Below are 15,489 nucleotides of genomic sequence, written 5' to 3' on the forward strand. Positions count from 1 at the left end.
AAACCTGTTGGGTGGAGTAACAGAACATATAGTAATATTAGTAAGCCTAAATGAGAGTGTTTATCTCTATCCCACTCTGCCAACTGCAGCAATTAAAGATCAAATCTTTTCTCCTGTAAAATCCTGTTTACAGCAGCTTATACTTTGTTTTTAACTACTATGTAATGGTCTTATGTCCTATTGATAATGATACATTGCAATTACAGTGAAGTACTGGCATGAAAAAAGTAATAGAAAGATGAAAATTGCTTACAGTATATCGTTGGAGCTCTTTAGGAAATAACCGAGGGATCTGCTGAAATGTTCAGATGGAGCAAAACTCCAATAATGTAAAAAGAGTGCTATATAATTAGATTCTGCTTACGTCAGCTGCCTGAAACTTATATGGGTTCACTGCATACCCAAAGGCAGCACGTGTGGTTAAAGGCTCTAAAAAGAGAGGGCATAAAAATAGAGGAAAACCAACAAGCTGTATTCATGAACTGCCTCGGAATTTACAGCTTCTCATTAAGCTTGAGGTTTAATCTGGACACTATTGGAACTTGATTTGTAACTTTTAATTTATGCTGCAGTAATGGTCACAACAAAATATATGCACTTATCAGTCTTACTGGTTGCTTTAGTGTGCCAGCATCTGCCCTGAAAATGAATGTCAATACAAATCAGTATGGGTAGGTGACATTCAATATTTGACATTGTCCTGTGGACATGTCCTGTGGTGTGACATGCATTCTGCATTGAAAACTGACAAGGAATGTCATGTACTCTGCATTGAAAACTGGCATGGAGCATTGAGGATGGTTTTTTCCATCAGGACAGAGTTGGGGAAGATTTTCAGAGCAGATGAAAGCAAGTTGTCTTCCAGGATAACCATGTATGTGGCTTGATTCATGAGTCCTTCAGAAAGACGAATCTGCCGATTCCAGCCTTGTTGAAAGCAGCCCAGATCATCACCGATCCTCCACCAAATTTCACAGTGGATGCGAGACACTGTGGCTTGAAGGCCTCACCAGGTCTCCGTCTAACCATTAGATGACCAGGTGGAGGATCGGTGATGATCTGGGGGTGCTTCAGCAAGGCTGGAATAGGGCAGATTACTCTTTGTGAAGGACACACGAATCAAGCCCCGTACGAGGTTATCCTGGAAGAAAACTTGCTTCCTTCTGCTCAGACAATGTTCCCAACTATGAGGATTGTTTTTTCCAGCAGGACAATGCTCCATGCCACACAGCCAAGTCAATCAAGGTGTGGATGGATGACCATCGGATCATATCAAGACCCTGTCATGGCCAGCCCAATCTTCAGATACAAACAAAGCCAAGCTGCTTGAATGTTTGCACCAGAAGTGGCACTAAGTCACCCGACAACAATGTGAAAGACTGTTAGAGAGCATGCAAAGACGCATGAAAGCTGTGAATGAAAATCAGGGTTATTCCACCAAATATTGATTTCTGAACACTTCCCAAGTTACAACATTCATATTGTGTTTAAAAATGAATATAAACTTGTTTTCTTTGCATTTTTCAAGGTCTGAAAACATTTGTGTTATTTTGAACAGTTGTAAATAGTCTAAATGACACAATTTTATATGGAATTTGGGAGAATTATTTTCAGTATTTTATAGAATAAAACAAAAATGTTCACTTTACTCAAACACATACCTATTAATAGTAAACCAGAGAAACAAATGATTTTGCAGTGGTCTCTTAATTTGTTTCCAGAGCTGTATATATACACATATACATACATACATACATATATATATATATATATATATACACACATACTGCATGGTATATTTTTTTCTTTTTTTTAAATCAACCTGTTCCCCTGCATGACTGTTTATTATATAGACATTACCTTATGCATTCATATTTTAACCTTAAAATGCTGATGTAAAAGTTCATAGACAGGCTATGCATCAACAGCCATACATTATTAAGTAAAATCAAGCTGCTACCTTTATCTGAGCTCTAAAATAAAAAGTCTTTATTAAACATTTTGTAAAATAATATTTGAACAAAATACAGTATATTTGTAGAGAATATTTATAGATAATTAATCAACAAAGGTGAGGTTTAGAAACAGTCTTGTGATAGTACACGGTACATATCTGAGAGCAGTTTTAATCCCACACTCCTTTGCTGACCCCTAAAGGCCAGTGGCGGCTTTAATCTGCTCATTCTGTGTGCATGTGTTATTTATAAAAGACCCAAAACATGTCAAGTTGTAAAACCTATTTCACAGCTCTTATACGCAAACATATTTTGATATCCAGCATCATGATATGGTATAACACAAGTTATTTTTAAAGATGCATGTCAGTGTACAGCATTTAAAAATGTATGACTAAATTAAATAATAAAAAAAATCTTCTCAACTAAACGCTACATAAACACAGCAAACACAGGTACCAGGAGATAGTTCTAAAGGACAAAAAGGAGACACGCAAAAATACATAAATTGTACACTTTGAAAAACGAATAAACAAAAATCTCTTAATCTTAAATAGCTCAATGTGTTGCCATACAATCGTACATTATAGAGTCTCTCTTGAGTGCATCTTGGAAATTAAGCAGATATTTTCCCAAAAAAAAAGTATTTCAATAAATCGTGTAGTATTTGAACGTATTAAACTCATCTGGAGTGTTTTTATCAGCAGGCTCTAAGAAGACTCAATAGAGTACAACATAACTCTGAATAGTATTGCACTAGTATTGCATCTCTCTTTGGAAGATGATTCATAACCACCGAAACAAACTAGAACAGAGTAAATCAACCTACAATCTTTCCGAGGGGGGTACTTTTTTTGTCATGTAAAAAACAGCCCACCGGAACAGTAACAATGAAATGCTTTGATACGAGTATTGTGCGACTGATGTACAAGGTAGACTTCAAACGAAATTATTAGTGCAAAACTACAATTTTGAATTGTTTTATCTGAATAATCTCTTTCAGGCCGGTTTAGTCATACAAGGTACATATATTTACTGCATAGGTATTCAGTAAAGTATTTGTGTTCTGTTCAGAATAAAAAAAAAACGTTAAATACATATGTGACTATCCTGGATGTCTAGGAATAAATACTGTTTGAAACTTGTAAAGTATGTTAACATTTGTTCTTTGGCACGAATTGTCAAAAACGGTCATACAATTAATTACCTTAAAATTCACCTTGTAAGTATTTTTAACAGTTATACGCTATATTGTTTGCATCATGTGTGTGACCTACAGTATGACTGAAGCATTTGCAAAGGAATAACAAAAATAAAGAAACCCACTGCTAAAACACAGAATAAGGCTATGGCTTCTTCTAACTTAAAAGAAACTGTTATATTAAATGTACATGGGATGTTTTATAAATACGATGCTTAAATAGACTTAAGCAAAAAAAGTTTATCATCTTCATTAACAAGAACTCATGAAAAGGCAGTTTTTTGTTTTTTAAGGCACAGTCATTTGGATATATTATGGTAGTTATCATTTCAACAGCTAACAGCTGTTTGGTCTAAAAGCCAACAGAAACCAAGTTGCTCATAAGAGAAAGCTAGAAAAAACAAGGGAGATCATAAAGCCCCTGTTGCTACAAAAAAATTAAATACAATTTTTGGTACCGACAGCATTTTTGATTGTTCAGCATTTTGATTCCACAGACAAGTAGAACTAGTAAAGCATCAGCCCAATGAAGGGAAGATGTTAATTACCTCTCAGTCATCTCCCAGTCTTTCGGGTTTGGTTTTAAGTACTGTTGCCCTGCTCTTGTTCAAACAGCAGCATGGCGAGCTGAGAGCGTGATCCGAGGCTATCCAGGGTGCTCTGTACACACCTCTGGTAGATATCTTCACTTAGACGAGGATTACATGATTGGTAGCTGTATTTCTGATGCAGGGCTGGCTCCACTGCTCGGAAAACATGAAGGCTAGAGTACTTCACAAACATCTCATAGATATCCAGATTCTCCAGAATCTCTTCGTTCTCCTGGACATCTGATGACATGCGTGTCCGTGCCGCCATGTAGTCCGAGTTGTAGAAACATGCCTCATTAAAGAAACTGCGATCAAAATGGCCAGCCTCTTTGACCAAGTCGACAGTGCTGGGAATGGGCTGGCTGTGATAAGCAATGTCAGGATTGTAGTATTGGAAGTGAATGGGAAAGAACACCTGCCAGTTATTTATGGAGTTCATCCGACAGCGATTGAGGAACTCCGAGTTGATGTTGGTATTCACAGTAGCTATGAAGAACAATGTGTCAACTGGATGCTTCTTGGAGATGATGTCCATAAATTTGATTTGAGATGGGCTTTCGCTTTTAACGCTGATCCAGGGGATTTTAACCGTTGAATATCTGTGCTCAAAGGCATTGATTTGTGATTTGACACTGGCAAAGATGTCATTCTGGTTGACTTGCTGGGCCTCAATGGGATCGTAGATGAAGAGAAACGTCAAGATGGTGTTCTCGCTGGTCTCAAACGCATTTGTGGCGTACACTTCCAAAAACTGGTGAACATGCTCTCGGTCTTGAAGAGTAACAGGTAAGATGATGTGAACTCTGGTTGCCTCAGTAACATAAGGCATGGGGATGATCTCAATGCGACTGAGAGGCCTCACCAGGTGGACCCTCTTAGTGATGGAACGACTGTGTCCTTTCTGGTTAACTGCCTCCAGCTGTAGATCCAGGGTGTACTCCATTCCTCTGGTGGGGTCAAAGCGCCTGTACCCATTAATTAGCTGCTGCTTCTTCAGGTGCAGAACGGGCTTATACTTCTTGTTCAGCTCACTCATAGCCGTCTCAATGACATCAGCAACATCAAGCTTATCAATTCCACGCAGCTCACACTTAGGCGAGCCATCGTTGCAGGAGTACACCTGATCCTCAGTGAAGTAATCCCACCGCAGGACCTCGAAACGTGTTTTGGGCTCGAAGGGTGGATTGATACCAACTGGCCACAGGGCACTACGGTTGCCTTCGAAAGCCACCACACTCACATTTTTTATCTCTGCCTGTTGAAAAGTAGAGAATAAGAGGTGTGTGATACACTTAAATGAGCCTGTTCACCCAAAAATGAAAACTAATTTACTCACCCTCATACTGTTACAAACACATATAACTTATTTTCTTCCATAGGAGATGTCAGACGGAATAGCATTCTCAGTCACCATTCACCTTCATTGCATCTTTTTCCCATACAATGGAAGTAAAGGGTTACTGAGTCTAACATTCTGCCAAACATCTTTTATGTTCCATGCTAAAAAAAAAAAACATACGGGTTTAAAACTAGGGTGAGCAAATGTTGACCGAATGCTCTCTTTAAGCTTACACCCAACCCAATTATAGAGCATGTTATTAAATGCATTTGAAAATGCATTACACAGTATAATAACCAAAGCACTTTGAAAAAATAAGATGGTAGCAATTTTACGCACACTTTCACAAATGGACTGCAAATAATGAATTCATCTTAGCAATGCCATACTGAGAGGAAATGGTTCCTTCTTATCTTTGAGTGCTATAAAAGTCTGAATATGTTTAATATAAGGGTACCTGCAGTTTTTCGATCTCCTCGTATGTCTTCTGCAGTTCAATTTCAGTAAAGTGTTTGTGTAGCCTGTACATCTGCTCAGGGTCAGATACTGGATGGACAGTCAGAGCATTCTTAAACTGCACGTTTTCTTCCTTACTCGGGTCAGAATTTTTTCCCATTTCATAATAATAATACTTCTGCCCCTGAAAAAGAGATAAACAAAAAAGTATGGCTAATGAGTTAGTGGCCTTATTTTAAATTCAATAACATTGGGATTCAAAAGTCTGAGATCACTTTGAAAATCTGGGTTTTAGGATTTTGACAAATTTAAACCAAGAAAGAACAAATAAGAAAATTAGTGACCATGTTAACTCCTTTGCATAAAAGGTCAGATTTACTTGCTTCCATTGAAGCACAAAAGATGCTAAAATCATTCTGGGTAACATGGATCATACCAGCTTGAGTGCATGCTGTCATTATTACAGGGGGAAATTCCAAAATTCATGTTCATTTACAATTCAACAGTCCTCAAATTGTTATGTGGATTATTCTTTAAATCAGAAAAAAAGCAAAACTACTGGTCTGAGACTTGTAGACCCCACTACATAACAATTAGGCCCCGTTTCCACCTGGTATTAAGATGCGTTTCGGGTAATCCGATCACACATGACTGTTTACACCTGGTCACTTAAATGTGTCTCCTGTGACCATTTGAGTTTGGATTTGGAGGGGCGGGACTCTGTTTCATGGTGACATACATCAATCACTATATCAGTGTGTTACTGCATGATATTAAAGCGCAACAAATTTAGAAAAATGTAAGAAAGCGTGAAAACATTTCAAGCCGTTTCTCCCAGATGAGGTTGCAATTTAATCGAAGCACAAATGCAAAATTTTCAGCAGAATTATCCTTTATTTTAGTGGATTACCTGTATTAAGGGAGCTTGGTGTTCGTACTTGACATCTGTGTTAATATCAGAAACACTAAAGAAGATCCGTGAAGCTCTCGTGATTGTGTATGTATCTGGTTTTTTATATTTTCCGATCAGACAGTTACTCCCTTTTAAAGCCGCTCGTAAATGGCTGTTTAAACTCTTGTTTTAGCGCAGCGGTTGATTGACAGGTGAGGGGTTGCGTTTCACTGCTACTAGGACGCAAATGGGATAGATTAGTGTTTACACCTCAAATGCGATGTGGACACATGCGTTTTTGACCACATTCATATGTGGTTCCAGTGACCCAAATGTTTTAGACCCCGTTCAGACCTGTATTTAGGGCGGACCACATGTGATTGGATCAACCAAAACGCATCTTAATACCAGGTGGTACCGGGGTCTTAATTTTCAATTATTTCAAGTTTGGAAATAATGGATTAGAGGAAACACTGATTTCTAAAGTGATTTCTGATGAACACTGGTCAAAACAAATAATGTTCCAGGTTGTAACAAATAATGTTCAAGCAAAGTAAATGTTTCCACTTTTGGCTGCTGCAGGAGCACTGTTCCATAGAGACGCTGAAATTATGTGTTGAGAAAAAGGTGCTTTGACAGTAGCGGCAGAGGTGGATTTATAACTGAATAAAATGCCAAAATGGAGACAGTACATTGTGTCTTGTGAGTCTGATTCAATGACTCTTTCAGACATCTAATGCTCCTCTGATGGATTAATAGAGGTCTCTGTACTTGTTTCAAGAACAGATTAACCAAAGGACCCCAGACCTCTCCAAACAAAAGTACAATATTTGGTTCAGTTTCTAAAAGTGAGATAACATTTTGCCTAAAGTATTTGCAATTTGCCCAAAGTATGTGTGAAGGGTGAGCTTTTAAAATGAGTGTGAAAAAATGAAGGCAACAGCCCACAAATGTACCAGAGATTAAGCGGTAAAGTTAACTACTAACTACAACTGCAACAGTTGCAAACAAATGAAACAAATAATACAAAAACCACCATTATATTCTTTATAATGATCCACAAATCAGTTATCTCACATTATTTCTCGTAGCCCTTTAGAACAAATGCTGAACTATTTTAAGTTGTGCAATGGCCAGTGAGGTGCAGACAGTAAGCACCTGAGCCGATTAGACTGCAGTCAGAGAAAAGTGAATCTAATCTGATCAAGCTATTAAAAGAACAAGGCAAAACACTAAACCGTAAACATCCCCAATTTGCACCGTTCTAATCGAAACAGCCACATAAAGAAGCTAAAATGCTAAAATTAATGACCGTATGAATACTTACATCTATATGTCTGCATTTATAAGACAGACCTCACTAGATCAATACTCAATAGTTCTTGCATGCAATAATTATTTTTACAAATTTCAGGTTAAAAGGCCAATTTCAACTGTTTGAGTGGACAGGCCAATTATATAAGGAACAGTCAAAGCTTAGCGCTTCTTTTCAAAAGGCCTATATGTTTACAAATACGAATTGAAGAATCTTCTATTCAGAAATGACACTGAAGAATCAAAATATTATATGATGTACAGTAGAATTTTTTTTAACCACTCCACAGATTTCATATTAGCAAACTATTGTTTTGGCAAGTCGTTCAGGACAACTACTTTGTACATGACATGAGTAATTTTTCCAACAATTGCTAAATCACATTTAATTGATTATATCACAATTCCAGTGGGTCAGAAGTTTACATACACCAAGTTAACTGTGCCTTTAAGCTGCTTGGAAATTCCAGAAAAAGATGTCAAGCCTTAATTAGCTTCCGATAGGCTAATTGGAGTCAATCGGAGTTGTACCTGTGGATGTATTTTAAGGCCTACCTTCAAACTCAGTGCGTCTTTGCTTGACATCATGGGAAAATCAAATGAAATCAGCTAAGAAATTGTGAAACTCCACAAGTCTGGTTCATCCTTGGGAGCAATTTCCAAACGCCTGAAGGTACCACATTCATCTGTACAAACAATAGAATACAAGTATAAACACCATGGGACCATGCAGCCCTCATACCATTCATGAAGGAGATGCATTATGTCTCCTAAAGATTAACGTAGTTTGCTGCAAAAATCAATCCCAGAACAGCAGCAAAGGACCTTGTGAAGATACTGCAGGAAACAGGTAGATAAGTATCTATATCCACAGTAAAACAAGTCCTATATCGACATAACCTGAAAGACTGCTCAGAAGAAGCCACTGCTCCAAAACCTCCATAAAAAAGCCAGACTACAGTTTGCAAGTGTACATATGGGCAAAGATCTTACTTTCTGGAGAAATGTCCTCTGGTCTGATGAAACAAAAATTTAACTGTTTGGCAATAATGACCATCATTATGTTTGGAGGAAAAAGAGTGAGGCTTTCAAGCCAAAGAACACCATGCAAACCATGAAGCATGGGGTGGCAGAATCTTGTTGTGGGGGGTGCTTTGTTGAAGGAGGGACTGATGCACTTCACAAAACAGATCATCGTGAGGAAGGAAAATTATGTGGATATATTGAAGCAACATCTCAAGGCATCAGCCAGGAAGTTAACGCTCAGTCACAAATGGGTCTTCCTTCCTCCAAAGCTGTGGCAAAATGGCTTCAAGGTATTGGAGTGGCCACAAAGCCCTGACTTCAATCAAAGATTTGTGTGCAAGCAAGGAGGCCTAAAACCTGACTCAGTAACACCAGTTCTGTCTGGAAGAATGGGCCAAAATTCCAGCAACATATTGTGAGAAGCTTGTGGAAGGCTACCCAAAAACGTTTGATGCAAATTAAACAATTTAAAGGCAAAGCTACCAAATACTAATAAAGAGTATGTAAACTTCTGACCCACTGGGAATGTGATGAAAGCAATACAAGCTCAAATAAATCATTATTTCTACTATTATTCTGATATTGCACATTCTTAAAATGAAGTAGTGATCCTAACTGACCTAAGACAGGGAATGTTTTCTACGATTAATTGTCAGGAATTGTTTAAATGTATTTGGCTAAGGTGTATATAACCTTCAACTGTATATAACTATAACACACACACACACACACACACACACACACACACACACACACAGAAGAGCCAAAACATTATGACCACTCACAGGTGAAGTGAATAACGTTGATCATCTCCTCATCAACAAGGCCACATGTCAAGGTCTGGGTAGATTAGATGGTAAGCAAACAATCAGGTCTCAACTTTGACCAGGGCAAAATTGTTATGGCCAGATGGCTGGGTCAGAGCATCTCTGAATCGGCAAGGCTTGTGGGGTGCTCCCAGTCAGCAATGTCAAGTACCTGCCGACAGTGGTCCGAGGAGGGACAAACCACAAATCGGCAACAGGGTTTTGGGCACCCAATGCTCATTGATGCAAAGAAAGCTATCCCATCTGGTCCAAACAGAGAGAAAGTCTACTGTGGCACAAGTACCGAAAATTTTAATGATGGTAACATGAGGAATCTGTCACAGCACAGTGCATTGCACCCTGCTGTGTATAGGGTCACAGTGCCCATGATGACCCCTGCCCACTGTCGAAAGCACCTACAAATGGGCACACGAGCGTCAGAACTGGACCTTGGAGCAGTGAAAGAAGATCACCTGGTCCGATGAGTTACGTTGTCTTTTACAACATGTGCATGGCTGTGTATGTGTGCGCTGTTTACTTGGGGAATTGATGGTACATTGCGGGAAGTCGACAAGCATGTGGAAGGAGTGTGTTGCTCTAGGCAATGTTCTGCTGGGAAACACTGGGTCCGGCCATTCATGTGGACAATTTTAAACAACGTGCCACCTACTTAAGCATTGTTACAGACCAGGTACACCCCTTCATGACAATTATGTTCCCTGATGGCAGTGGCCTCTTTCAGCAGGATATTGTGCCCTGCCACACTGCACACAATGTTCGGGAATGGTTTGAGGAACATGACGAAGTGTTTAAGGTGTTGCCCTGGCATCCAAATTTCCAAAATTCAATTCGATTGAGCATCTGTGGTATGTGCTGGACCTACAAGTCCAATCTACCTCACAATTTACAGGACTTAAAGGATCTTTTGCTAATGTCTTGGTGCCAGATAACACAGGACACCATCAGGGGTCTTGTGAAGTCCATGTCTCGGCAGGTCGGAGCGGTTTTGGCGGCACGTGGAGGACCAACAGCATATTAGGTCATAATATTTTGGCTCATCAGTGTACATACGTGTATATTTTGTTTTAAGGATGTTTTGATATTTTTATTGGAAAACAAAATATAAATATAATAATTCAGAATAGTTTTTGCAGTGTAATAAGCACATAATTCAACACTTTAGCAAAGATAGATATAGCTATTGAGACTCTCTTTCTCTTTTAGGATTTTTCAAACCATTATATTTTTAAAGCTTGTGCAGATTTTAGACACTTTCATGCCATCCCTTTTTGAGCTGTGACAGGTTTTCCAGACAGGCTCTGGGCAAACAGGGTTCTGTGGGTGGAGGAATTGAGCCACTCTTACATCACTCAGACCAAGAAGCCAAAAAAAAAAAAAAAAAATGATACAGGAGAACTCACTGACTCCATTAAGAGGTGCTTCACATTGTAGATCCAACATCTGTCCACAGAAGTTAGAAGAGGCATGTTGTAATGCAAAGCAGTTGAGAAAAGCCATGATGTCATATCACTGTAGCAAAAACTAGAATCAATCTACTGTGCACTAATATATATATTTAAAAAAAATGGAAGACTGTCTAGTGAGTGTCTTGAATTTAACTTGAATTTATGCTACTGGTTGACAGACTAAAGCACCAGACTGGAGACCTTCCTTTTAATTGGTGAGAACAGCAACATATTTCAAAGGAGACATTTTAATCTTTTCTTTGGTTTTGTACATACAAGCTGGCAAGTTGAAATGCAGTGAGATTTTGTTTCATCAATAATAACGCCCTGTTGGTTCCCGCATTGTAAGTGTGAGTCACACTACTTGTATAGAGCTCTCTGTCTTCATACACAGCAGGTTTACCACAGGGAGTACTCCTCTCTCTAAATAAAGGCAACAGAGATGGAAATTACAGATGTGACACTGACAGCTCATTCAAATTATTTGGAGTTGAAAATAGGCCATATAATTTGTTCTATACAAAAGCAATTCCAAAAAACAAAAGTCTAGACAAAGGTATCACTAAAGAAATGTGGCTACCAAACATAACATAAATTATGGTTATGTGTGGAACTGAAATAATAATAGCCTAATACTGATTATAGAATTAGACTCCTCTGCAGCTTCTTACAGGTTTATCTTGTAATGACTGTTTTACTAGTGATACCAAAAAGAACTGTGAAAATAATTACTGTTGCCAAACAGGCTTCCTGAAAACACAGCTCTTCATCGGCAAACAGATAGCCCCCCTAAAACTCATTGATTGAGCCATTGTTGATGTTTAGGGCTGGTAGGGATGCTCAAAGAAACAGATCAATGTCGTCATAGTGCAACAGAACCAGTGCTAGACTTTAATTTATAGTTACAGTAAACAGGGATAGGAGAAAATATTTAAGGATCGAAAAAATTAAACACCTTTAAATTGTAAAACTAACACCCATCTTACGCTTACTTTTTGATTTGATGTAGTAATCTCCAATAAATTTGTCAAATCTGGTGAGTTGCTGCACTGTTGTAAGCCTCTTTGGCACTTTTATTGATAGGAGAGTCAAGAAAGGACAGGAAATAATGGGGAGTGTGTGCGTGGGTTTTAGGAATGAGAAATGACATGAGCCAGACTTGCATCACCCAGATAACACAGTGTTACATGTTCTTGCACACAGTATCACAAGCCAAAGGTCTAGAGCTAGATCACAGTAGAATATCTTTGTTCAGATACAGATTATTTGGCCTGTCTTCTCACTTAAGATTGTCTAAAAGCAGAGTTTCCAAGATAAAACTCCATATCTATTCCTATACGAGTACACCTCCACTGAAAAAGACTTATCTCACCTCAAATTCTTCCACACAGTTGGTATCAGCATAGTCAATGATGCATCGCCCGAGCCACTCGTCATGTCTGGCACTGAGAATGTCATTCCTGCAGTTCTCCAGGAAGGGCTGAAGCCTTAACAAAAGACTGTGAGACAGCAGATAGCCAAAACCCCCATAGCAATACCGCCCCTGCATCTCACCTCCGATAAACTCTTCTGGGCTGCCCATGTAGAGCACCCGGTCCATACTCAAGTGCTCCACCAGAGCCTTGATACGATCTGCCTGTGTGTATGTGTCATCCTGAGCGAGGTAGAACCAGTCGTACTCTGTTATGTAGTGTTCTAGTATGTACTTGATGGTCTGGAACATGTTCCAGATGAGCCGCTCGTCACCGTGGGTGACCACAGACATGCCATGGGGTACCTTGCGGCTCCGTGAGCCAGTGAAGAACACAACATTGTCCAGATGATGGCTGATGGTGCGGTTGACGGCCACTCCCAGAGTGTTGATGGTGTTTTTGGAGGTGAGAATTCCCACAAAAAGACGCTCTCGGATTCCCAGCTCTGTGCTGATATATTTTGCCCTGTTGGAACAGACATGTTACTGATTATTAATTTGATTACTAATGACTGTAATGCACTGCAACTTTGTAACAACCAAGGGACTTTGTAATTGAAAGTTTAACCAAAGTATTCAGCTATGACCGATAGTGGGAATCAAAACACCCTAAAGAATTCAGTCCGGAGCTTAAAATTAATTCAGCAGTCTGCTGTCAGAACGAAGCTTGGCTAACCAGTGCTTAGTGGAAGAGGGCAACATGAAGCTAACTGAATTGACCCTTATGCCATAGGTTAACAGTGCTCTCTAAAAAACCCTCTTCATTAAGTGTTGACTGAAATGGAGAAATAAGCAACATTTAAGGATTACAGAGTTCCCAAGAACTCCCCATATCAAATGAAGTAGATCAGTGGTTCTCAACTTTTTTTTTTTTTTTGACGATTGTAACCTAACAACCCCCTCACTACTAATTTGCTTTCAGCGCCCCCTGGCATCCTTTGATCACCCTCTGTTGAGAACCCTGAAGAAGATCATGGGGAACAAGAAAACGAACACGTATTGCTTTAGGTAATGTTTAGACTTGTTTCTAATTCCTCTGAAACAATTTTGCTGTTTATTTCAGTGTATGTGAAAGAGAGGAGATACCATCGCCTCTACATTTATCATATTGCAAATATTTTTGGAAGGCCAAAGCTAATATTTATTTTATCTACAATAGCAATGAAGTGAAGAGGCGTGACTCTTGTGTTTCTAGAAGTTGAAACCAAACTAAGATTTTGAGTTTCTCTGTAAGAGTGGTAAACTACTATTTGTTTGCTGAACCCACAAGAACTCATGAAAACTATTCCTGAATACAGGTTTGTCTATACCTAGTAAATACACGTTGCATTAAAGACAATATAAACATTAATAATGCATCACACTAAAATCATGTTAACGTGAATACTGTTTATGTCTATGGATAGGCTATTAGTTAACCATTAAGTTACACACACACACACACACACACACACACACACACACACACACACACACACACACACACACACACACACAAAAGGAACAGTTATTAATTGGGCTTTAAACTGGGATATAATCTATAACATGAACAGTTACACACTACAGTTTAAACATAATCAACAGACAGATGATGCAGGCAGAATTGTTTGTCTACCTGAAAAGTTTCTTGGGCTGAGTCTGTTTCACTGGCTTATATGATATAATTCTGGGTTGGAAATCCTCCTCCTCCTCACCATCATTCCCAGTGGAAATAGAGTTTGGTCTCCGGGCTCCTTTGAGATTTCCATCCTGGGACACAATCACCCCTTCATCATCTCCACTGGTGTTAATATCACAGCTCTCCTCAATCCAGCTCACACTCAACAAACTGAGTGTAAATCCCAGAGAGATCCCGATAACAATCGGCCCGATCGGCCTCAACAGACTGATCAGCATAGAAAACCTCATTTTACTCCGACTACTGGTGTATTACACACCTCCTTTAAGCGCGATCTTTTGAACAAAGTAACAAGCATTAAGAAAGCGGTTCAAATTCTAATGGAAAACGCACTGAATGTTTCCATTTCCAATTGCAGCATTGTATCGCCTTCCTCGAGATGAGGCATTCGTACGTGTCAGTGGCTTTATCGCTCCTCCCACAGGATATCGATTGCCCCGCCCACCATATTAAGAGCGAGCCGCAGTATCCCTTCAAAGGGCGGAGAGTTAGATCTGTAGGCGGAACCAGAGTCCATTGAACTCCAATGAAATAAGACGTTGCTGACTCTTCGTAATGACGCCTGTTTTATTGGGCGGAGCAGTCAGTAGAAACTTAAAATGCTCCTTTTCAGTTCAAAGAAAACATTGTACAATTGAGCAACTTGACAAACACTTTCTATTGTCTCTAATGAGCTTGATTCTTTGATGCCCTGTGAAATTTATTAGGCTACACGAGATTGTGTATGTTTTCCCACTAGAGGGCGATATGGGCTAATATTTACAGTAATGCTCACTGGCTTTTTCATGAAACATTAGGACACTCATTTGAGGGGCATGACTTTCTTGAAATATTTAAAAGCATTTATTAGCTCAGTTTGAGGCACTAACTAACAAGTTTCTTAGCAAAAACAAGTGACATTTCAAGTTTTAATTTCATATATTGGCATTTGAGGTTCACATAGAAACATGAATGGTATATTAATGACTGTTAATAATCATAAATAAAATCATAACGTCTGTCTGTCCTAAGAAACTTTGCCCCATGATCATTTCCACTGACCACCATGCACCCTCACCAATGACAGGATTGCTATAATTGTTCAAGACAATAGAGCATCAAGATGAAAGTTACCCAAGGGCCTGTATTGAACATTAAAACAGGTCAAGAAAGAATTTGAGTCATAAGGCATCAGCCATATGGAAATTGGTATGAACTTTGGCTTTTAGGCAGACATCAACATACAGTCATGCAAATATGAAGAAAAAAAACTAAAAAATTATTCATTTATAAGCCATGAAAATTCTTGAGGGTAT

The 15,489-nt window shown here is 38.9% G+C and overlaps 1 protein-coding gene across 1 annotated transcript; it reads right to left on the reverse strand.

Annotated features, from left to right (window-relative positions):
- Positions 1-1,971: 1,971 nt before the first annotated feature.
- LOC127655256 (chondroitin sulfate synthase 2-like) lies at positions 1,972-14,594 on the reverse strand. Its single transcript, XM_052142943.1, has 4 exons — positions 14,132-14,594; positions 12,418-12,982; positions 5,543-5,725; positions 1,972-5,001 (listed from the first exon to the last, which is right to left on the reverse strand). Exons 1-4 carry the CDS (start codon positions 14,422-14,424, stop codon positions 3,739-3,741), a joined length of 2,304 nt encoding a protein of 767 aa, XP_051998903.1. The 5' UTR covers positions 14,425-14,594; the 3' UTR covers positions 1,972-3,738.
- Positions 14,595-15,489: the final 895 nt, after the last annotated feature.

Source organism: Xyrauchen texanus, chromosome 14, assembly GCF_025860055.1.
Source record: "Xyrauchen texanus isolate HMW12.3.18 chromosome 14, RBS_HiC_50CHRs, whole genome shotgun sequence".
Lineage (NCBI taxonomy): Eukaryota > Metazoa > Chordata > Actinopteri > Cypriniformes > Catostomidae > Xyrauchen > Xyrauchen texanus.

Bases quoted from the DNA above. Each gene is read 5' to 3' on its own strand.
- LOC127655256 (XM_052142943.1), bottom strand. From the start codon at position 14,424: ATGAGGTTTTCTATGCTGATCAGTCTGTTGAGGCCGATCGGGCCGATT. The intron at 12,983-14,131 runs GTAGACAAACAA...CTGTTCCAACAG, and splicing joins CAGCCCAAGAAACTTTTCAG to GGCAAAATATATCAGCACAG. The intron at 5,002-5,542 runs GTACCCTTATAT...ACTTTTCAACAG, and splicing joins AGGAGATCGAAAAACTGCAG to GCAGAGATAAAAAATGTGAG.